This window comes from Homarus americanus, unplaced genomic scaffold, assembly GCF_018991925.1.
Source record: "Homarus americanus isolate GMGI-L3 unplaced genomic scaffold, GMGI_Hamer_2.0 scaffold11885, whole genome shotgun sequence".
Lineage (NCBI taxonomy): Eukaryota > Metazoa > Arthropoda > Malacostraca > Decapoda > Nephropidae > Homarus > Homarus americanus.
In genome coordinates, this window is record NW_024728323.1 from 14,435 (window position 1) to 38,375 (window position 23,941).

The following is a 23,941-nucleotide window of genomic DNA, read 5'->3' on the forward strand; positions in this document are numbered from 1 at the left end:
AATAAGTTTGCTCTTTAGATGTTTTGATGGAACTCTTCTGGTGACGAAAATCTCATAACGAATATGGTTTTTGTATTGTGTGTGTGTGTGTGTTTATACTTTATTAACCTCATCTGTGTATCACGTATGGTTCAATAAAAGTATTTTGTATGTAAATAAATTTGTCAATGTGATGCTGATTTAATCCATTCATATTGGGTATAAAAAAATACGGCGCCCAGCTAGTATTACGCTTTTCATGCCTGGAAAATAGGTATTGATGAAATTGAATTACTCCGACATAACTGCTGTTAATGATAGACCTAAACCAATCACTTGGTTCAATGGGTTTAATAACGAGACAATTACTGTTATCGTCGTTGGATATTAAAGTGATAATGTAAATATCAATTAATTGAGTATTTTATATTGTTAAAAATTATTTGTTTTTCCTGATTATTGATTTTCATGATTAAAACCTAGAAATATTTTGCTATCTCGAATCTGAAATATTTTTTTTTTGGTTATTGGTAATGATTTTATATTTTTATTATCGAGATATAGTCAGAGGAATATTCGCGGATACCATTTTTTTTACAATAGTCAATTTGTGTTTGGAAATTGATTTTATGTATATTTATTTTGTGTGGTTTTGTATTAGATTTCCAAGAATTCCATTTTTATTTCATCGCATTTGTTTTTGTATTTATTTTCAGAAGATCAATTTCAGTTAGGGCTAGGCTGATGCATTATTCTGTCCATAAATGCTTCGGATTCACGAGTTTGAATCTCGGTTCGTGGTTCATGATATAGAGTGAGACAGTGAGAAAGATCTGTTCTCTTGACAGTTGAGTTTATTTCATGTTTCTGTGTTACATCACTAATTGGCTGCCGACATTGTGAGTGTAGCCATGTTGGTGGTTAGAGCAGGATATGGTTGGGTTGTGGCGGATGCATCTTATGTGTATGAGTGGGTGTAAGATTGCGTAGTATGTAAAAACGTGGGATTTATGTACATACAGTATTTGTTTATATATTTGTTTATATCGTACACTTATCTCCCCTACAGGTTCCTCAGTGATAACAAATTGTCGGGGGAAGAGGGAGAGCGTGGGGGGTTAGGGCCTCACAAGCTGAAAATTCTCCACCTCTCTCACAACGCCATCACTCAGTTCGACGCCGTCCTCACCCTCCTGCCTCGTCTTGCTTCCCTGTGAGTACGTCAATGTGAGTCTGCACCGTCAGTAGTTAGTCTACACCGTCAGTAGTTGAATTACCGTTCTTGTGTTTCCGAATACTGACCACCCAAGGTACTATAGTGAGTCTCGATATAAATTATGAGTCGTGATTCATTTAATATACATGGAAGCATTGAGTCAGAGTCAATGTCGTCACTGCGGAATTTATTAGTTTTCTTCATCAGTGGGTGAAACTTATTAACTTGTACAAACGCAATTGAGTCACACGTAATCCAAGTGTAAGTGAGAAGACAGGAAGGGTTTACTGTCGCTCTGTGTTGATACGTAACCCCAGGTACACCACACACACTCTGGGTTCTGAGTAAATGATTCAACTTCGATTTCTGAAGTGGACAGGTCGCTGCCTCCCCATTTTTTGTCCTTTAATTTGTAAAAAAAGTCACCATTGCACATCTATACCCAATATTCGCTTCGTAATTGCTATCATTTACTATTAATTGCACCAAGTCCGAGTACACAGCAGGGTGGCGGTATAGTTTGTGTCGAGTGTGTGGCGTTTGGGTGACTGTAGTGGCAAAGATTAAACACGTATGTCATGAGTATTGAGTTTGTGACTGTCGTTTCAGCTCGGTCCGGTTACAGTTTTAGTTTCTCGTGTATCGTGTTTTGTATTCGGTTAACTGTATCGGTATAACACAAGAACTAGGATAATATTGTTTTCTTATGGCCAAAGTCTTGTAAAATTGCAGGAGGTCACCTTAAAAGCCTACAGTTAGGGTGATTGTAATTGCTATTGTTGTTATAAATACTGTTAACGTCTCCTGTACATACAAAAACTACTCCAAAACCACTACTACTTATCCCGCAATATCTGAACCTTTTACTGGATATTGGCATCGAATCCTTTAAGACATATTTTGATTAAAGACTCGATGGATTTTTTTGTAATGTCAATATATACTACAGCCATCATCATGAAATAGCCAATATCGGTCCAGCCTTCCTGCCCTGATGACCGATACTTGACCTGGATGAGGGCAGCCAAATTGTCGTCGTCTCGAGTCTTCACTCCTCAATCTTGAAATACTGCCCTCCTTCCCCCCTCTTTCTCCTAAAGGGAAATCAGACGTACCTCTCGTTCGATAAGCTAAATTCAGATCTGACAGTGGGCATTCGTGATATCTGACAGAGTGAGTTGATCTTGTTTCTCAGTGAGCTTGAGTTTAATACGCCCGGCTGGAGTAGCGTTATTTGGTTAAGTCTTTGTTTATATTCAACTTGAGGCACGACGATATACCATTGAAATCTACAACTGCTATTATTTCATTCGAGTCTCATATACATGTGCTGGTCAAATTTCCTTCATCTGAACATTGTGTACTACACTGTTCAAAATTACCTCCATCTGAACATTTATACTAGAATTTTCCTGCCTGTTTATATTTCTCTCTCACCTGGAACCTCCTACACCTTGCACTGCCTCATATCTCACCCCCTCCCCGATAAAGCTCTTCCCATATTTCCCCGTCTTTACATGTCCACCACCAGCTTGATTAAGTAGGGAAATCTTATATCACTAACACCCGCTTACCCATCCATCATCACTGCATAGGCGCCGGGTTTTCTCCCCCCCTCTCTCTCTCTCTCTTAAGTGTCCAACGCCAAAAATAATCAAATCTGTAGTCTTTGTCACCAGCGCCGCCAAGTGATCTCATTATGCTCGTCATTTTCAGTAGTGGAAGGACCGTCTGTGAGGCTGTTTATCGTCAGCAGCCAGATCATTTTGTGTTATTTCTCGGGACCTTTTTCTTCTTGTTATACATGATTTTCTGGCCACACACACACACATACATACACACACAACTTGCCCTGTACAACCTATACAATATTGTATTACATTTCCGTTCGAACTTCAAAGCAGATTGTATTATAATTGGCTCGGGTATCTCCCAACCCTCCTCACGGTAACATGATACATTGACTCTGAAGACCCCGTATATTACCTTCCCGTTATCACTGTAGGAGTATAAGGTCGTATATACCATCCCAGGTTACTCTCCATCTCGCCTCATAATCTAATTAGTCTTTTCTATTCCTACAGGTGGCTTAACTTTAACCAGGTGACGCTACGTGGGCGTGAAATGAGCCCCACGCCCACAACCTGACGGACCTGTAAGTACGCCCGTCCCTAAGTGTATTGGTATATATAAAGATGTGTATGAGAGTACATTTATTGTTGTATGTGTGGACGAAACACCTGGTGCACTTAACATGTATAAATTCTACCAAAATACCTATCTTGCCTTCTTGCTCTCATTTGACTGGATGCCTCTCACCCACACCTAAGACAGGTTATGTTTATGTTACTCAGATGGTCAGTAAATGGAGGTGTTCGGCGTCGCATGATACCTAAAGCAGTATCATTCACTGAGCAGGAGGTTGAGCTGAGCTGACTGACTCTTTGGATGACGCACTTGATTTACATTAAGACAAAGCTAATTTACATAGAGATAACAGCTGATGCCACTAGTGAAGACAAAGTTTCTTCCTCTCTCTGTTTACTTTCTCTTTCAGTTTACTTTCTCTGCTTGTTGCCAATCAGTAATTAATTGTCTCCTTTAGTCTTTATTCTCGTTCGTTTGATATTTCGTGTTAATTTTAGTTACGAACAGAATTCAGAATAAACTTTGGACATCTTGCTTCCATCCTAGTGATGTCACATGGAACGCTATGATTGGCTTCTTGTCTCGGTGAAAATAAAGATAAATTTTGAGCATGATTAACTAGGGAGAGAGAGCATTTAAAGAGACAGTGATGACCTGTGTTGCCACGAGTGGAAGTTATGGTAAAAGGGAATGAGGGGGGGAGTGATAAGGAGGAGAGAAGGAATGAATTGAAAAAATTAAGGGAAGAGAATGAGAAAAATTATATGACCTAATCCAACCTGTTACCACCTTACCCCATGATGACTGTGTCGCTGCAGGGCGCTGGAGTATAACCTGGTGGAGGAGCTGACGGAGGACTCCTGAAGGGCTTCGACTAGAGGGCCTGGAGTATCCTGTGATTTGCTTGTTTCCTTTTCCCCACTCCCCTTTAGACGCTTGTAGTTCCTTCTTTAAATATAAACTCTTATTTAAGGTCATGGTATATATTTGGCGTGTGTTGGTAACGATCTTTGCAGCAAGGCCAGTGAATGATGAACATACATGGTAGGGTAAGTAAAGTCAAGATCTATACTCTACTTTACTACCATTATTTACCTCTATCCCATCACTCCCGTTCCTTCTCCATGGCTGACTGGTATAGAGGTGTTGTGTTATGGTTGTTCCACCTCTCCCCATACACAACACAAGGGTTCACTGGTTTACCCTCCCTTATTGCTTTACACAACCCGTCTTTTCCTTCCTGTAAAATCAACTCCACTCATCACTGGCTTTACCTTTACACTGGCAGTTTCTATACAATAATAATACGTATTTACTCCAGACTGGTAAACAAATGTATGTAAACTTGAACGAAAGTATATTTTGGGAAAAATTACCAAGTTTGGGCCCAAAATTAGATTTTGTTGAAATTTACATTGTAAGTACTCGACAACCTGCTTATTTCGAATATATGGTCCACGATTCGATTGCGGGGTAATTAGTAGCTGTAATGACCCTTGGGTAATTTAATTACACATTTCAATGCTAATTACTCAACTATGGGTTTCAAAGTGCGATTTTGGTGTTAATGCGGTATTCTGGAAGTACTTTCGGGAAAGTTGGTTTCTACTTATCATAGAAAACGAAATTTGTATCATAGAAAATGGGAAAATATCTACTTTCCGGGAAAGTTGGTTATCTACTTTTACCGAAAGTAGATTATCTACTTTCGGGAAAGTAGATTATCGCGTTTTCGGGGAGGTAGATTATCGACTTTTGGGAAAATATTACCTAATTTTCCGAAGTAGTTATCATAGAAAACGGGAAATTTGTATCACAGAAAATGGGAAATATCTACTGGGAAAGTTGGTTATCTACTTATCATAGAAAACGAAATTTGTATCATAGAAAATGGAAATATCTACTTTCCGGGAAAGTTGGTTATCATTTTCCGGAAAAGTAGATTATCTACTTTCGGGAAAGTAGATCATCGACTTTTCGGGAAAGTAGATCATCGACTTTTCGGGAGGTAGATTATCGACTTTTGGGAAATATTTCCTAATTTTCCGAAGTAGATTATCATAGAAAACGGGAAATTTGTATCACAGAAAATGAAATATCTACTTTCTGGGAAAGTTGGTTATCTACTTATCATAGAAACCGGGAAATTTGTATCATAGAAAAGGAAATATCTACTTTCCGGAAAGTTGGTATCTACTTTCCCGAAAAGTAGATTATCTACTTTCAGGAAAGTAGATTATCGCGTTTTCGTAGATTATCGACTTTTGGGAAAATATTACCTAATTTTCCGAAGTAGATTATCATAGAAACGGGAAATTTGTATCATAGAAAATGGAAATATCTACTTTCCGAAAGTTGGTTATCTACTTTCGAAAGTAGATTATCTACTTTTCAGGAAAGTAGATTATCGTTTTCGGCGAGGTAGATTATCGACTTTTGGGAAAAATATTACCTAATTTTCCGAAGTAGATTATCATAGAAACGGAAATTTGTATCACAGAAAATGGGAAATATCTACTTTCCGAAAGTTGGTTATCTACTTATCATAGAAAACGGGAATTTGTATCATAGAAAATGGGAAATATCTACTTTCCGAAAGTTGGTTATCTACTTTCCCGAAAAGTAGATTATCTACTTTCAGGAAAGTAGATTATCGATTTTCGGGGAGGTAGATTATCGACTTTTAAAATATTTCTTAATTTTCCGAAGTAGATTATCATAGAAAACGGGAATTTGTATCACAGAAAATGGGAAATATCTACTTTCTGGGAAAGTTGGTTATCTACTTATCATAGAAAACGGGAAATTTGTATCATAGAAAATGGGAAATATCTACTTTCCGGGAAAGTTGTTATTCACTTTCCCGAAAAGTAGATTATCTACTTTTCAGGAAAGTAGATTATCGCGTTTTCGGGAGGTAGATTATCGACTTTTGGGAAAATATTACCTAATTTTCCAAGTAGATTTATGAAAACGGGAAATTTTATCATAGAATGGGAATATCTACTTTCGGAAAGTGTTATTTACTTTCCGAAAAGTATTTCATTTTCAGGAAAGTAGATTATCGACTTTTCGGGAGGTAGATTATCGACTTTTGGGAAATATTTCTAATTTTCCGAAGTAGATTATCATAGAAAACGGGAAATTTGTATCACAGAAAATGGGAAATATCTTCAAAGTTATCTACTTATCATAGAAAACGGGAAATTTGTACATAGAAAATGGGAAATATCTACTTTCCGGGAAAGTTGGTTATCTACTTTCCCGAAAAGTAGATTATCTACTTTTCAGGAAAGTAGATTATCGCGTTTCGGGGAGGTAGATTATCGACTTTGGGGAAAATATTACCTAATTTTCCGAATAGATTATCATAGAAAACGGGAAATTTGTATCATAGAAAATGGGAAATATCTACTTTCCGAAAGTTGGTTATCTATTTTCCCGAAGTAGATTATCTACTTTTCAGGAAAGTAGATTATCGACTTTTCGGGGAGGTAGATTATCGACTTTTGGGAAATATTTTAATTTTCCGAAGTAGATTATCATAGAAAACGGAAATTAGTATCATAGAAAATGGGAAATATCTACTTTCCGAAAGTTGGTTATATTTCGAAAAAGTAGATTATCTACTTTCGAAAGTAGATTATCGACTTTTCGGGGAGGTAGATTATCGACATTTGGGAAATATTTCCTAATTTTCTGAAGTAGATTCTCATAGAAACGGGAAATTTGTATCATAGAAAATGGGAAATATCTACTTTCCGGGAAAGTTGGTTATCTACTTTTCGGGAAAGTAATTATCCCGCAATTGAATTGTGGACTATATATTCGAAATGAGCATGATCTGGAGCACCTATAGTCTGTTTTATTTCTTTTGATATGATAGTAATCGTATTCCAGGTTGCGTTATCTCTTCCACGTATTTCAGGTTTGAGGATAATATTTTATCTCTATATGGATATCTCTTACGCTTAATGCTGTGGGGATATGACGTTACTGCTTTTTGTATTTATATCTACATAATTCTCTTACCCCTGTCGTATAAATTGAATATTCCTGTAGGTGGTGTGGGAGGGAGGAGGGTGTGTTTGTAGTAGTAGTAGTAGTAGTAGTAGTAATAATAATAATAATAATAATAAACGGTTTAATAATAGAGTTGCAGCCGGTGGCTGAAAATATACAGACTTACATTAGATTTAGACATAATATAATATGCATTGAATACATTTACAGGGCTGTGCAGTAATAAATCAGAGTTGTTTATTATTTTAACAATAGATGGGATGGTGCTGTTCTTACATCTATCGGTGCGGGCTCTGCTGAAATTTGTTGTAGTGGCGGACTGCGCGAGTTGGGTGGGGGCTGCAGGTGGCGAGGGTGGTGTAGTAGTCCACGGCCAAACCTTCCAGTGCTTGATGGTGGAGGTCACATGGCACAGGGTGGAGAGAGCGTTGGTGTAGCCGGAGTATTCTGCGCCGAGCACTGCAGGCCCTTTCTGTACCTTCTCTAGCTGACGTTGTTGGGTGGAGTTGAGAGAATTAATTAGCTGGGACGCACAGAATAAAGGCGTTGTAGATGGTCCTCAGCTCTGGCGTGGGTGTCCCAAGTGACCAAGTCTTCGTAGCATGTAGAGACGGTACGAGGCTGCCTTGACTGTGTTATTTACATGGGCCTTCCAGTCAAGTTTGTTGTCTATAGTTACACCCAGGAGTTTGGCAGACTGCACCAGCTGGAGAGGATGGGCACCCACTGTGACTGCTGGGGCTTGCACTGGAGTGGTGGCGGTATTGATGTGCATGACTACGGTTTTGGTGTGGTTGATGGTGACCTTGTTCTCGTAGTCCATGCCTGCAGCCTGTCCAGGGTGTCTTGTAGCGATGAGTAGTCTGGTGGTGTTGTCCACTGAATCCCACAGTGCAGTCATCCACACATTTAATATACAGAAGATGTAAGGAAACGGTGTGTGTGTGTGTTCGAGTGGAATAACAGATGCTTTGCTTATGCGGATGTCTGTTTGTAACGCAAAAATCAGACAGACAGACTCACTCACTCACCCTCACACACACACCATTTCCTTACATCTTCTGTGTATTAAATGTGTTTGGCCATTATTCTCCAAACAATAAATCACAACAAACAACAAAATATATAATACACACCTCACAATCCTACAGTAGTGGACAGACGCCTCACAACAAAGAATATACCCAATATAGCGAATTCAAAAGGTTCCACTATGAAGGCCATGAGAATCTATGACAAGCTTGGGAAGTTGGGGGATGGAGGGGGGTGAGAGGAGACGTAATGTGAGGAGGGAATGTGTGTGTGTGTGATATATAAATTTTGAGAGGATGTAAAAGGTAACCCAAAAGCATACAAGACTAACTCACAGGTGATACTAGCAGGAGACGATCACATTAATGTCACCTTCAACCAGAAAAGTCAACATGGATTCACACCTGATGCTTTACCACAGATGACACGGGAGGTAGAAGGAGCCACTGACACCATCACGATATCAACCCCAGCAGTATAGTGTTTCAGAGAGAATACCCGAGTAGTGGTCCCATAGGCTCGAATAATTTGTCTAGAATAGTATCATGTAACCGATGTCTTCCTTCTGTTACGGTGAATTAATTAAGAGATGTAATTAAACACCTGGATGATAATAGCCACAGGTAATGACAACACAGCAATAGCTTAATTATTTCACCTGGTCCTTATAAACACGTATTCAATCCTCACTAATGTTTTCGTAAATACAAAATAATAATAATATAATTTGGGTTTACTTAAGTCTGACCTCTATTTACTGCTCTATAATTACATTTTCTTCAATCATCTGGACAGGTTTCACATTTACCTGTTGAAACTAAAAGCTAGTGAAGGTTAGGTTAGGTTAAGTTAATATTAGTGTTTAATCTTCAGGTGAAATAAAACAAGTGTGCCTAATCTTCAGGTGACCCGACACAGGTCCTTCAGGCAAAATAACATCAATAAACAGATAAACCTGACTGATATGAAGGAGGTCAGATAAGAGTGCCGCTTCTATCATTCACCCATGACATTTCCAACCTTTACACACACACACAGACAAACAATTTCTTCACACAGCCAAACAGTGGAAATTCTCTGCTCCTCCTGTGTTTCCATACTTACAATCTGTCTCACTTAAAAAGCTGGTTTTCCGGCATCTTCGTGGTGTAGTTTAACACAGTATAACCTTTTCTTCTCTATTAATTTCTTTCCGCCCCCAGGCTCCGTTGTGGGTCGTTTGACCTGTTTCCGGGTGGGCTAATTCCCGGAAAAAAAAAAAAAAAAAAAAAAAAATTATAATAAATACAGGGGTATAACCCTCAGGTAAGAGGCCTGTGTAGTAGGTATCATGACACCCACCTACACTAACTCTCTCAATATTTAAGATATTGAATTAATTCAGAAGAGGATTTTGCTCAATAACAAGGAATCTGGGTCGAGGCTCCAGTAAGCTCCTTAAATACGCTTCTGGAATAAATAATGTTTATTTTTCCACGACTCCGAGCAGATTAAATGGACATTTTATTTAACTTGTGTGTTTGATTTTCCGACATGATTTATTTTTGTTCAGGTCGAGAATGTCATGAGACATTTACTTTGTGATGGGAATTAAGTCGACATAAATAAACTTGGGGAATAAAATGGCATCGATATTGTGCTGTGACTTGACCAGGGGAAATGGGGAATGGCTTGTGGGTCATTAAGAGCTCGATCCCTTTTTATGCGAGGTTGTGTATAAACATTTTTCCGTACCAACATTTGAAGAGATGTACTGAGAAAAAAAATCCTCTGCTGGTGAAATTTAAATCCGTCGTATTTTCGTAAAGGTTTTCCGTTTAGGGGCAGTTAATGAGCTCCTCCTGCCCCTCCCCAACAACACACCCGACCATCTTTTAGGGGTGGGAGCAAACACCCTTGATCTTTTTCTTTCCTACTACACTAAACCTTAACTCCATTACTCCTTCTTAGTCAAGGATCTTGTGTCTTGTTTCTATGAGCTGATATCTTGACCTGTCCTCTCAAACGCTCTTCGTCCATATTCAGTTGGGTGGAAAGTGTGTAGTTCTCAGCTTCCTGATATCTCATTTACTGAAACTTCAAACTGTGTGACTGGGTCTGGTATTCTTGGAACTACTCGTCACCGCCCCTCCATCATGCTCCTTATCTTCCCAGTCACACAACATGGACTAACTCTGGAAACTATAGCCCCATCTACGATACCATACTGCAGTACCTGGCAACACGATAACACTGCTAACGTTACATCAACACAGCCAAAAGACAGTTGTCCATTAGCAGAAGCGCGGCAGTCTCTTAACATGCGCTCAAATAGTAATGATTTGTTATCATCCTAACATTCTACCTTAACTCGCCCTCACCTTGCTCCTGGAATAACATCCCATTTAAAGGTAGATCTTCTCGGTTCCATGTTGGCTTATTGTTCCGTCACTGATCCAGACCTTTATCACCCTCCCATCAATCGTCTCCTCTCACCCTGCCCAATCCCAAAGTTTATTCACAGCATGTTTTCTGCTCTCTAGCACTTACTTCCTACAAACCTCAAGACACATGGTATCCTTGCACTAAGTTCTTCTGTGATGTGTCATTGTATTCGTTTAGTTATCTCCAGAATTCAGACATCTACGCTCTTGCCTTCTCTGGGTCATGGGAACTTGCTGGTATACAACACATAACTAGAGAGAGAGAGAGTATGGAGTGTTAGTGTACTCTTATTGCTCCAGTTATTATATTTTATGGTGAGGTTTAGATTTAGTGATTATATATCATAGTGGTATAGTTGTAGAATTTATGGGGAGGGGCGTGTTAAAAACTCGCTTAGTATCGTAACAACTGCTTAATCTTTCATTCGCCGGAACATCATGACTAGATCTCCTGGTGCACTCATCGGTCACCTCCAACTAGAAGCTTGTCATATGAAATGTAAAGGCATCTTATGCATTGCTTAATTATTATTATTTGTCTTACCTTGAGAGAAGAGACTAAGACGAGGTTAGAGCAGAGGAATTTGTCTGTTGCTGCTATCATTTACATTCTCTCTTGGAGCAGATCTCAAAATAATTAACAGGGACTTAATAAACAGATGGCACAAGGCAGCTGATGTGTCACCTGCAGTCAGCCTAAGGGACAAGCGTCGTTGGAGTCTGGCAACACCGACAAGTTTGAGGTCTTTTGATGATTTTCAGACACTAATTTTTTCCTCAGATAAATTCACATCCATATTTTGTCGAAATAAGTGTTGCACCGCCATACCAGTCTGGGCGTTGCCGACCTGGAAAATCTTCCGCCGTTCCCAGACGCTGATGCTTAAATTAATTTTCTGCATAATGCTTCCCAGAGGACTAAATGCCTCTGTCATCTCCGGCCGGCGTAGTAGTCCATTTGACTTGGTATAATGCAGCGATTGATCTCATACAATTCTCAACATTTGTGTATTATTTCTAGGTTGAGATAGTTTCTTTATGGCTTTCGGAGAGTTATTACTTGTTGCATGGGAGGAGCCGTGAAACTATGATTGGGAGATTGGACGTATCTGTGATGACCAATTTCTCTCTCCCCTCTCATCATCTCTCCAACTCGGTATTCCGCTAGACAGAACTTGGAAACAAGTCAACAACTCACGGCATACATATATCATGTGTCAGGACATATCAAAGAACTTTCAACTTGGTTCCCTTTTGCTGCTCTCGTGGCCCTCAGGTGAACAGATCCGTTTCCCTACATGGATCGGTAAGACGGGAAAATCAATAGATAGACATTAGATGTATTTTTCTCTTGTCAGGAGTCTTAATTTTTCACCTTCAGTGTGTTATTAAACTCATACATAACGTTATCTTCTGCTAAAACAGGCGATGAATCCAGTTTAGATCATGTATTGTTCTCACGATGGTATTCAGCATCTTCGTTGTCCAGTTAAGTTTCCAGGTTCTGCTTGGCTGGCAGAAGCAAACGTACGTACGTACATGAGTATGCGTGCGCGCGCGCTTCTGTAAGGTTCTTGTTCCTGTATGACAAATGTCAACTTCTTGAACTACCAACTGCTATCTGTTATTACTAATTCATCAACAACACCTACTGTTATTATACCTCTATCGACTAATACTACCGCTACTACTATTACTGCTACTACTACTACCAACAACATTTGAACTAGATTATCACTTCCCTCTGACTACTACGTCACGATATGGATACCACAACCATTAACGTTAACTCTCTCGGTGTTGGCAGATATTTACGTCACAACAAGATCAAAGTGATTCACGACGGAGCCTTCCAACACCTGGATAAGCTGTTAGACCTGTGAGTATATACCATCACTACTGCTGCAGCTACCATGAACCATTCCCTTCCTAGTCATACCATCACTCCTATACCCATCACCACTGATGCTACTACCGTCACTACTTATCGATACTACCATCATTACTACCGACAGTCACTACTTGTGTGTTATAAAGGCCAAAGGTAAGAGGTTTTTATAATGTGGCTCGGTCAACATTATTATTATATAGTAGGTCATAATGTCCTCACTGCCCTTCACTTCACGAGGAAGAACGAGACAACCCGGAATGTTAAAATATAAACTTAAAATTTATCTCCGTTAAAATCAACAGTACCAGAAGAGTCTAGATTAATTTGTCCCTCAACTAAGTCATCTGTCAGTGTTGTCGTTGTGAATGCATTTCCACTTCGCATAAAACCTTGTCGCTTGTTAACACAGTGAATACATCCCCAGCCATCCATATAATAACACAAGGCTTCGAGTTTATTTGATGTTGCGGAGTTAATCAAAAGAATCTCAAACACGTCGACGACTTTCACCATGATGCACAATAATGGTAAATTGTGAGCGCGGATTCCTCCGTATTTTGTTGAAAGACCAGAGTGCGGAACATATTCTCTCAATGAGGAAGTGTTTAATTGCGTTACTCAGTTTAATTCAAAGTTCCTTATTAAAAACAGGAATTTGATTTGATAAGAAATATTTTAAACTCCAGAGAGGAAAGTTTTAATGGTTCTTGTCAACTTTTAAGAATCATAAAATGGCAGTTTAAAATGTCGAAATAAGGTTGTTAGTTATATATATATATATATATATATATATATATATATATATATATATATATATATATATATATATATATATATATATATATATATATATATATATATATATATATATATTTTTTATGATAAAATATTTATTCGCCCATGTTGAAGTGTGTGAGGGTGAGTTTAGAGAGAAACTTTATATGCATTGTGTTGAACAGTTGCAGGGCACCATGTGTAGCTTGTGTTCATTAAAGCTATCCTATATGGGGGACACCATGGCCTTGTGATGCAGTACACACACATCACATTTCATTTCATTTCACATTCACTTCTATTATCAACATTTACATGAAACCAATTTGAATAGCATTTTTCCAATACTATCGTTTATTTAGTTATTTTGTTTTACTATACAAGTGTTGCTCGTCTGTGTGTGTGTGTGTGTGATTCATTCGGTGTTGATCATGTTACAGAGAGCTCAACTACAACAGAATCGAGCACCTCCACGCCAGCACCTTCAAGGGCCTCATATCTCTGGTCAACCTGTGAGTACTATACAGTATGTCTTTCCGAGTCAGTCAAGTATGATGGCTTTATTCAGCATTATTTATTCCATTATTTTATAAACCACGTTAAAAAGTGTTAGTTCAGGAAATTAATATGAAAAGTGTGGAAGGTCGGATTACTTTTTTTTGTGTATTTTACAATTTTAAAACAAATATATACCCTTTTCACGGATTTATGCTCGTTATCAACTAAAAAAGTGTGGAGGTCGTTGGAATTTACCTGTTTGAAAATTCTAAAAACGCATTTCTTTAGTTTTGTCTAGTGTTTAATCCTTTATCTTCAACTCATGACTTTTTTTTTTTAATTTATTGGGCACCCCTACATCCTTGTGTAAGGTGAAGCGCAGAAGCGTGTACAGCGCCCAACAGGGAAGCATGCTAAGTTCATGCTTGCCTTATGTCTCATGAGTTAAGAGCGTAAAGCCTGAAGAGTCGAGGGCGTAGAAGCCTGAAAGAGTCAATGGTTTAGTCTAAGCAAGTTATGGAAACTCCAACAACTTGTCCTGAATCTGAATTTGCAACTTTCGATTTACAGCAGGTACCTACTTTGCTGCTAGGTGAACAGGGACCAGGGGACTAGGAAGTCCAAACAACTTCCGCCGGCCGGAATCGAACCCGTGACATCTTGCTTGCGAGGCAAGAACGGTACCGCTCTACCACCAGCGCCCCCATAAAACTCATGACTAAAACGGATTTTTTAATATTACACAGTTAGGTCTGATGGTTCACCTGGGCTTTTGTTGGAAATAATTGTCCTCCAAACCCAGTAAAAAAATAAAAAAATAAAAAAAATAAAAAAAAATGAATGGGAAATTAAAATTTGTTGATAAGCGTAGTTTCATTTGATTTTCTGAAGGCAATAAAATCAATCCAGTGTTATTGTTTTTAGTTGGAGGCTGAGAATCAACAGTATTTTATTACAACCTCTCTCTCTCTTCAGGAATTTGGAGGGCAATCCGCTGGTCGTGGTAGCGGCACTTACCCTCATACAACTTCCAAATGGACTCTCTGTAAGTATGTAATGGTTGTAGTAGGATGTTGCCTCAGGTGTACATCTCCAAACGGCAGGTGACACACAGGTTTACTCGTTTTTACCTGGAAGTAGACTGGTCTTAATTGACATGAGAGAGACAGACAGATGAGCAATTTTCTAAGTGATGGTAGTCAGGTGTACACAGTTACAGGCACTTGATCTTGGAACCCCAACACATGTTAATTATAGCCAGGTGCTGCTCAGGTACTGTTGATCACTTACACTGGCGTTTTCCACCGGATATATGGGGGCCTTATTACATGGAAGAGGCAAATCATAATGCTCTGTGTAGGCTTATGAAGGAATTTGTGAGTGTTTTGTGGTGTAAATGGGTGGCTTTATATCAATGCATATAAACTTGTTTCTTGGTTTGATATTGTCGTTTATAACTTATCGATCACTTTGGATTTGGTATGTAACCGGTAATTATCTTGTCAGTCATTTATAAAATTTTTTTATATCTTCTCTGCTTTATCTTTTACTACATGAGATTGTTTGTGGGGAGAGACTCAATTTTGATTACGACAGTTTTAATACCTGTTCGGTTCTCTTCGTCAGGCGTATGGAGAACATAGAGCTGACCACTGACCTACTGGTGAACATCTCGGCCGATCTCACCCGCGTCCACCCGCAACGTCACCCACGCGTGAGTACTCTATACCTGGTGTGTTATGTGTAGGTGCCTGTGTATTTGTTGTGTTTATATATATTCATGTCTATTGCTTTTGTTCTCCGTTCGCTGTCTTCATCATCGCCCTTCTTTCATCGTCACCCATTCATCATCGGTGATCAAGAACGTTATTCATTAATGTTCAGTGTCTTCATTCATCATCACCACCTTCATTTATCACCATTATACAAATACTGACGGTGAGTATTGTGATGGAAAACTAATATTCATTCATTTTATCTCTCATTTCTGCTGTCTGTGCTAATTGCCTTCGGTCTGGGCCTGGAGGAGCGTGGTGTGTGTGTGTGTGTGTGTGTGTGTCCCTCGTACACCACAGTCAGTAATATTGCCCGTGTGAATATTCAGCGTAGACTTGAGTGTGGTGTGTTGAATGTAACCTAAAGTGGATGAATTGAATGTATATCTTTAGGTAAAGTACAATATTATTACGGTATTTTAAGGCGTTAATATTTTATTTATATACTGTACGTTGGTACAGTCATTCATAAGTTTGTATTATTATTAAACTACATGTAAATAGTATCAGTATTATAATTTTTTATTAATACAGTATACTTTGAAGATAATGACAAGTTATTATTCATGTATAATATATTCAGTAATTTAATTAATTTGCCCAAGTCATTTAGTCTCCGTTAGTTTTGTTAATTAATCAGTCAGTGTTTGCAAGTGTAGGCAAGGGCAGACCATACACGTGTTACCTGAGTGGCACAGGTGTGTTCTGTTGCTCCGTGTCACCTGTTGCTAAATAATGCTACCTTACATACCTCTCATGAGCTGCCTGATGCTACTAACTGAAGACCGATAGAGCAGTGTAGTACCTAGTGTAGTGTTTTATTTTTTTTCGTGTATGTGGGAGTGAGGACAGGTATATGCTATATGTACCTGGTGTCTCTTCTTCTTTCTCAGTGGTGTGTGTGTGCACATGTGTGTTTATAAATGCATGTGCTTTTGTGTGTTTGTATATACGTGTTTGATGCACAGTTTAATTGATTTTTTAAGTACAATATTCTAAATATATTTAATTATTTCATAAGTCGTTAATTAACACCAGTTACTCGAATTTTCAAATTGTGAACCTAGATCCTTAATCAGCATGTAGGTAGTATCTTTGTATGAAATTTAAACAAAATCTATGTTTATGACTCCAAGTGGTGAAAACTACGGTATTAAGTCAGGCGTATTTTTCACGCTAATCTATATTTTGGGGAAAGTGAAAACTAACGTGTTTATATAGTAAAGTTAGTCTATATTTTTAGAAAAATGTATATAGAAGAGATTGAAAACTTGCCATTAATCATAAAAATACATTCAGGATGATTTAATAAACATTTATACTTTTTCCGTATAAAAATATATGAAAGGCCAAATTTGAAAAACACAAACCTTGTTCAGTGCTTATACATACATACATGATATAGCCATACTGTACAACGTTTAGTATCATGTCTCTCTCTCTGTGTCTAGATACTTCAAGAGGTTCCGTTACTGTGGTTACTTACTTCATGTACTGGACTGTCGACCCAAGACTGACGGTGAGTACCTGGCTGTGTTACCTGGTTGATCCTCTCACCTGGCCTGACCAATGATGTTTATTTAACGACTGAATGTGTGAATGATATTAAGTCTTCTTTTTATGTTTTTATCACGTTTACTATGCTGTTGTCTCTTGTGTATTGTGTTTGATCATTTCGCTCTCATTTGCAAATAGTATTTTAATATTTCGTTGTATCTTGTATAAGTTTTACCACGGGGCGTCAGTCTATTCAACAGGTAAGTGGATCTCGCTGTGGAATTATTCTAAATATTGTAAACAAAAATATTTCAACACCTTTAATTTCAAATCGGCTTAATGAACCATGAAATAAGCAATTACTCTCAATTCGGGTATTTTACTTGATGTGAGAGGCCGGGGGTAACCTGGTAAGAATGGAGGGATTGGAGAGGGAAGGAAGTTTGGTCTGCCCACTCTACAAAATCCTTCAGGCACCGTTTACTGGCTGTAAAACTTTGCATGTCTGAAAAATTCCCCCAGGTTCTGTGTTAGTGTTTATAGTAGAAAAGCTTATGATGCAGGCGCTTCTCAGGGGTGGATGACGATCACTTGGTCTCCCGGATCATATTAACTTTAGACGGGGTGTTAAGAACTTTTATCTCCCCGATTCCTTACATCCACAAAAGTTGGGTATGTGCAATTTATATCAGGTCCCCACCCCCAAATATTGGTTGGTGCCTGGATCCGCACCTGACATCCAGTCGTGATAAAAGTCTAGTTCAAATAGATATTAATAATTTATACAGAAAATAAATATTTTAATTCAAGAAAATTTCCTTCAGGAAATGCGCTGAAATCAAACGTTTTAATGTTGACATCCTTGGAAAATTTACATACTAGACGGTAAAATATTTTAAATGAGTATATAATTTCTCTAGGCAAGAAGCGCAGTTTAAAGAAAAAATCTGAAACTTTTAGAGGGTGAGTAAGACCTTGGTAGCGTCCCCAGGTGAGACTTAACGCCGGCTGAGGGTCGAGAAGCTTGTTAACAGGTGGGGTTCACAACACCAAACTTAGCGTTTATTTCATCTCTAGACATCCAGACTCTCCCATTACCTATCACGCTACAATTCTCCCACACGTTCTTTAATTAGTCACCTAAACACTTAATTAATCTTTTCATACAGGTGTGTCCTCATTTGAACATTTAATGGTAAGGATGGAGCTACGGGTAGCAGTGTGGTTGGTGGCCTGGTGACTCTGGTGGGGAACCTGATGGTGCTTAGTGGACGCGTTCTCTCCCGTGACGACAACAAGATCCTCTCCCTCTTCATCCGTAACCTGGCAGGTCAGTGATGCACGTAGGATAATTATCTGCTTGTGTACAGCTACAGGCCGGTACTAGGGTATACATTGTACAGGTTGTCAAGCGCTCTACAGGTTGAATCTGGTGATATACATGTACTGGTTAAATGCATATACTTCTCTGTCATAATCTGTGCCATACAAGACATATCCTAGAAAAAATAAAGGTTATTCACATGACTGTCAAGCGTACTTAAAGTTGTTGCTATTAGCCCAGATTTCTCTAGACCAACTAGACATTATGACTGTAGAACTTATTAGTTGCCTCAGAGGAAATGCTATTACCCCCCTCCCCACCAAAAATAAATAAATGGTAATAAAGAAATACATCAAATTATGCTAAAGTTTGTTTCGATATCATCTCTAATAGCTTAAGTGAAGTTTTTCACTCCTTTGTATTATCGTCCTAACACGTCACTACCCTGTTCACCCACAGTGGCTGACCTGCTGACGGGTTTTATCTGTGGTGGTGGCCGCCAAGGACCTACAGTTCGGTCGAGTACCACGAACACGCCTACTACTGGATGACCTCCTGGCAGTGTACCCTCACCGGCGTCCTGGCCATGACGTCAGCCGAGGTGAGATGCCACTAGGTCATATGTTAAGAACTGTGACGTCACTAAGCTGTTTCCTCTCCCCAATGGCCATCTAGTATATAATTATTACCACATTGACACACCTACACCAGATCAAAGACTCAATTTTCAAAATATCATCGTTGTTGGTGCCTACACACTGTCTGTAAGATAATTAATTCTGGGATTACTTCGTCAATATCAGTGAGGTTACAACGAAAGTTTACCAGTAGCAATATATGTTGTATTTCTAATAATTATAGATGTAGGAGTGCTAGTAGTTATCGACATACGAAAACCAATAGTTTGTCGTATAATCACTAATAACAATGACCTTGGTGTCTTGAAGGTGTCGGTCTTGATCCTGTCGTTTATGTCTGTGGAGCGGTGGGTATGCATCACCTGGCCCTTGCGGCACAAGCTCTCCCTGGAGGGCCAAGGTCGCCCTCACCTGCATCTGGGCACTCAGCTTCCTTTTGGCCGTCACCCCAGGTAAGTCTCTTGACAGGTATTAATTACTTTGCGTGTAGGACTTAGTTGACACATGGCATTACTTGAATACCTGTAGGATTAATGGTGCATATGAGTTGTGTAAGCTTGATAATTGTAGGATTTTCAGTATAAATGAAGCGTGTAAATGAGATTATAACGGAGATTTACTGAATAGCTGATGAATTTATATTGTAATTGACTTGTAGAATAAACTAAATTTACATTATAGTTAAGGATATATAATTTATAAGTTGTGTGAACAGTGAGTATACTGGATAGCTGAACATTTGTTTGAAGCAAAGCATTTTTTAAATGAGTAAACACAATATGTTATATACTTCAATTCTTACTCATAATAAATTGAGTCATAATGTAAGCAAGACAGACAGAGTTGTTTACAAATTTTGACTCGCTTGTCTCTCTCTCCCTGGGTGCATCAGTTCTCTATTACCAAGGGCAGCCGAGGTTCTATGGTACAATGGGTTGTGCTTCCGCTGCATCTGGACGACCCTGGGTGCCCGGCTGTTCTATTCAGCTCTCATCTTTGTTGGCCTTAACCAAATTGGGTGAGTCGTGTTATTGTTAACTCACCGTACAGAACATCCTCGTCAGTGGTTTAAAGATGTCATATCTCCTACCTGTAGTGTACATTGTTCAAAAGTTACTCAGTCTCGTGTTCACTGTTCATAATTTTCATTAACAGATCTAAGAACCACTACATCTGCTAACTACACCTTGTTCAGTGTTCAGAATCTGTGATGACACTCGCCCTCATTCCTTCGTGTTTGATGTTCTGAGTCCACAGCATCTTTCTTTTGTGATGACACCTCTCTCTCTCCCTCCCTCAGTGTGGTACTGATCTTAATGTCGTACACTGGGATGTTCTGCAGCATCCGTAGGACAAGAGCCAACACACCGCTCTCCTGGGCGATCGAGAGTTCGCCATGCTTCTTCTTCATAGTCTTCACCGACTGCCTCTGCTGGACGCCCATTATCATCCTCCGCATCATGGCACTTGCCGACATCCCCATCACGCGTCAGTATCAATAAATGGGTTAATTTTCTTGGGGTTCCTGAAGATAGTGTGTAACATCCTCAGCATGTTAGTTCTGGCCTCCACCATGAGTCACTGGCCACTGTAACCACAGGTTTGGTTATGAAGACTACCCGTGTTTCCATTGATTTTCACAACACTTGTTTGGGGAATTTGTGTATGAAATTATCACTGGGTTGGAAACGTTGTATTTTGTAGTAAAAAGTACTTATTTGGGGAAAGGTGGAGATTGAATTAAATGAATCTTGTATCTGACATATGGTTTTTCCTCCCTTTCACTACAGCCAAGCTCTCGCCTACGTGGTGGTGGTGTTGTTGCCCATAAACTCAGCCTCAACCCTTCCTCTACACCTTCACCACCACCAAGTTTCGCTCCCAGGTTCGACGCTTTCTCACGGGGCGGGGCGTGTGTCGCTGGCCACACCGGAGATTCTGGTGAGTGTGTATGTGTACACTGTATTGTATACGTTAGGCATTTTATGGGGTGTAATGGTCCGCTAGCTCGCCTTGCAAGTGAGTGGACGTGGGTTCGATCCCCGGGCAGGGTGAAACTATGGGCAAGTTTCTCTGTGCCATTTATCTCCGTCTTCCCAGCAATAATTGGAAACCTAGATGTTAATCAATTTGAGGATCGTGTTCTGGGGTAATGGTTAGCCAGTGCGGTTGGCGATTGTCTGGTCTTCTTGGATATTCCTTGATAGTGGGTTATACAGCGCTTTAACTGAGGATGTGGTGTTGGTGACAGCTTCTACACTTCAAAAAATTTATGCCTAGGTGGTCCCAGGGCCGGCCATCCCTAATCACGAGGGGCAACCATTATATATTATTACAGTATTATTAAGTGTGTGTGCAATCATATGTATCTGCTACTTGGTGTATGTTTGTTTTAGGTATTTGTATATATTCTCCATGTGCGTGCATGTATTTCATGGTGTGTGTGTGTGTGTGTGTGCATTTATGTGTGTTAGCTACTTTTAGTGTATATTTGTTTTAAATGGTTGTGTGTGTGTTAGATGTTTTATGTGTACAATGAAAGAATGGAGAGATTTAAATTTTCCCATAAGTGAAATTGAGAGTTAAGTTTTGTCAATCTATTTTGTGCGGTAGCTTAAGGAACAAGTTAAATACAATGTCACATCTCCCTTCCTTCCGTCAGACTCAGAGGTTACCAGGACGTCTTTCTTCAGGAGTGCCACCTACAGGCTCACCAAGGCAGGACCTCTGCATCTGCACAATGGCGCCTCCCACAACCTCGATGACACCACGCTCGCCGAGGTTTCAAGGGTCTCCTGGTCAGGACGAGATCTCCCAAAGCCGAGACCAAGCTGTGAGTCTCTCTATTTGTCGATGCCAAGGGAAACCAATGTGTGATTTCAATGGAGACTTTTTCCTGCGACTTATTTTCAAGTTAAAGTGAGTGATGTAAAGTTCCTGTTCAGGTGATGATGATCTGGACGGCGTCATACTAAGGTCATATTCAGAACTCTGCCTCATAGGTTATAATAAGCATAATGTTGATACTGCCATATTGCAGTCAAGTATGGCGTCATGTACATAAAACTGACACAGAATGAGGAAAAATTCAGTGTACGGTGAATGTGTTTAGGCATATTATTTCTTGATCTCGTATAAATATAAAATAGTGCCACTTAACAAAACATACAAAGATCACAAATTCTCTTTTAAAAGTTTAATATGAACCAGAACTCGCAAGCATAACCAACCCAATAACTCAATGTGCTCTCCATAATCCTGCAAGAAAAACAACTCTGAATGTTGCGCCATCTACTGCATGCGGTGGTGTTCATTTAGAGCACTAATATCTAGGATGAGATGCAATCATCTTTGTACATCCCTGGTGGTGAGAACTCGGTGTACTGTACTGTATTTATATAAACACTGGATGTTGTCAGTGTTTACTAGAGGAATAGTGTATAGTGTGTTCAGCAAAAGTGTAAGTTTCTGCTCTCTTTCTGTTACGTGTCTCGGTATTATCAAGAAACGGAAGGTACCCGTTCAAATTAAAGGTACCATACTAAGGTGCTATGAACAATGTGCCTCGAGGTATCACAAGCCACATAAAAGAGGTGTCAGGAAGGTGCTTTTAGTGGTACAGTACAAAGAACCAGCTGGTGATACAGTAAACAGGAAGTTGATACAGTTAATCAGAAGGTGATACAGTGAACCGTTAGTTGATACAGTTAATCAGGTGATACAGTGAACCATAAGTGAACAAGGTAATACAGTAAACGAGGTGATACAGTGAACCAGAAGGTGATAGTGAACCCAAAGATAAAAATAGCATAGTTTTCCTATGGCAATATTGACAACCTAAAATAGAAGTAACAAAACTTTTGATTCTTTGGTTGAATGGTTCCCACCGATTTACCACGGTGTTGTGTAAATGTATACTTGGTGTGTATAATATTTTATGTAAACTAAGCTTATGTATACTGTGCAGAAACACAACGCACACCACTGCAAGAAACGAGTTTTTGAACAGTATGTGACCCTGGCTCTGTTATGTACATCAGAGTTAATTATGATTGCTTGTATTAATTAAGTTTGTGCCATGACATTTTTTATATATGGACGAAAGCAAGATGCTCGATTTTTTTAAAATATATAACGGAAGTCGGGGGTGGGAGGAAGGGTGGTATCAAACCACTGTTGATGACGCATCTACTCAGTGGGTCCCCTTACCCAAAACTAATGGTGTATTGAACAGTTGTGGGTTTGTATGATTTTGGTAAGCAGGGCTTCATGTTGGCAGTGTCATAAAGGCTCGAGACCTCCTAGGTGCTCTCGTAGGCTAATAGTGGATGTAATGTGATAACACTTGTTTAAACAATAACTGGAATTATTTATAGAACTGGGAGTGATGGGATTTCCTACTGATTTTTCTATGAAGGTAGTTAGCGTTGATTGCTCTGATATATTTTTTCTCATGAAGAGTGGAGGAAGGTGCCATGCAGTGTGTGTGTGGAAAACCATGTTCCCCACTCAACTGTGCATGCAAGATCTGGTGGGAAGCAAGGTGGGAGCCACAAGAGAATGAGGGCCGGGTAATAAGCGAGATGGAGGTAAAGCAGGTGTCTTACGTCTTCAAATATCGAGGATCTGTGCGATGGGTTGTGTGAGATAAGAGGTAGTATTCCCCCCCTCCCCCTTCACGCCAATTTCGTCAGTGTTATCCACTGTGACCTTTAGTTTATCA

The 23,941-nt window shown here is 39.3% G+C and overlaps 1 protein-coding gene and 2 long non-coding RNA genes across 3 annotated transcripts; all 3 read left to right on the forward strand.

Moving 5' to 3' along the window:
* The first annotated feature begins 1,095 nt into the window (after positions 1-1,095).
* On the forward strand, positions 1,096-4,225 carry LOC121866081. The gene is made up of 3 exons (XR_006088884.1): positions 1,096-1,192; positions 3,280-3,350; positions 4,162-4,225. It is a non-coding gene; the product is annotated as an uncharacterized LOC121866081 (long non-coding RNA).
* Positions 4,226-12,623: 8,398 nt separating this feature from the next.
* Positions 12,624-15,030, forward strand: LOC121866080. The gene is made up of 3 exons (XR_006088883.1): positions 12,624-12,700; positions 13,927-13,998; positions 14,960-15,030. It is a non-coding gene; the product is annotated as an uncharacterized LOC121866080 (long non-coding RNA).
* Positions 15,031-15,614: 584 nt separating this feature from the next.
* LOC121866082 (relaxin receptor 1-like) lies at positions 15,615-21,941 on the forward strand. The gene is given in 14 exon segments (XM_042365675.1): positions 15,615-15,665; positions 15,667-15,698; positions 17,211-17,278; positions 18,426-18,485; positions 18,488-18,586; positions 19,040-19,064; positions 19,066-19,095; positions 19,097-19,181; positions 19,528-19,613; positions 19,615-19,670; positions 20,111-20,191; positions 20,194-20,236; positions 20,519-21,159; positions 21,881-21,941. Coding segments are annotated over 13 exon segments (918 nt in total). The 3' UTR covers positions 20,721-21,159; positions 21,881-21,941.
* The last annotated feature ends 2,000 nt before the right edge of the window (positions 21,942-23,941 follow it).